Consider the following 914-nt stretch of genomic DNA (forward strand, 5'->3'; position numbering starts at 1 on the left):
CGCGCCAAGACGAGACCAACCCAGGCCAAGCCTCTCATCGAGTCCACCAGAGGAGTGTAGCCAGCCCCGCCGACGGGTACACAAGGTGAACCCTCAGCAACCCCACGGTTATCGGAGTACCCCCTCCGTCAGTCGGCAGTCCAGGGCACTGTGTGTCAGAGCGGATCGCAACGTGATTTTGCGACCCCCACTCCACCACATGAGCCGTACACAAAGTCGCCCATCCGGCCACCAATAGCGGCCACAGCTTCACATGGTCCTCCTATACTGCCAACTGCTTCGCCATGACTCTTGGACGGCTTCAGGCATGAGCACACAGACCGAGTGATCCTTTACCATCCACCATATACAGAGCATGTAACCGCCAGCGCCGATCCGGTATTCGTATTCTCGCAGGACGGCGATCGGCATGATGAACACCATAGCGAACATGACACACACGTAGTCCCCGGGACTCAGACGCATCGCCTCTGGTCTACGCACCGTCACCATGTATCGTTCTCCACACGTCACCAGAAAGAAGCAGACGCTGGCCCCGAATACGTACATGCTCCACATGAAGACCATCCTCACGCCCTGCACTGGGGTCGCGATAACCCACACACCAGTATCGTGGTCACCACGCACGTGACTGTCGCACTGTAGTCCTCTAGTAGCGCCGCTTGCCACTCCCACACGTAGTTAATTAGCCACCAATACAAACTTCACATCCATTCGCCCGATCTTCGCGCTCTCCACGTTCTCGTCCTTCGTAGTTCACCGGCGTTGTCCAATGACGCAGCCTTCACGGCAATCGTTAACTGTAGCTCTCTGTGTGGGCCGGTCTAATAGAGGTCACGGAATCTCGGAAGACGTAGGGGCTTGTAGGAAGCGGAGGGAGGAGTCACCACTCGGAGAAGAAGACCGGAGCGAAG

General features: G+C 57.3%; 1 protein-coding gene across 1 annotated transcript; it reads right to left on the bottom strand.

Annotated features, from left to right (window-relative positions):
• Positions 1-249: 249 nt before the first annotated feature.
• PPTG_19812 (hypothetical protein) lies at positions 250-567 on the bottom strand (the record flags this gene model as incomplete). Its single annotated transcript, XM_008918037.1, has 1 exon — positions 250-567. The coding sequence occupies one exon, from the start codon at positions 565-567 to the stop codon at positions 250-252; it is 318 nt and encodes a 105-aa protein (XP_008916285.1).
• Between the last annotated feature and the right edge of the window lie 347 nt (positions 568-914).

The sequence above is a fragment of the Phytophthora parasitica genome (genome assembly GCF_000247585.1).
Source record: "Phytophthora parasitica INRA-310 unplaced genomic scaffold supercont2.133, whole genome shotgun sequence".
In the NCBI taxonomy this organism is placed as follows: domain Eukaryota; phylum Oomycota; class Peronosporomycetes; order Peronosporales; family Peronosporaceae; genus Phytophthora; species Phytophthora nicotianae.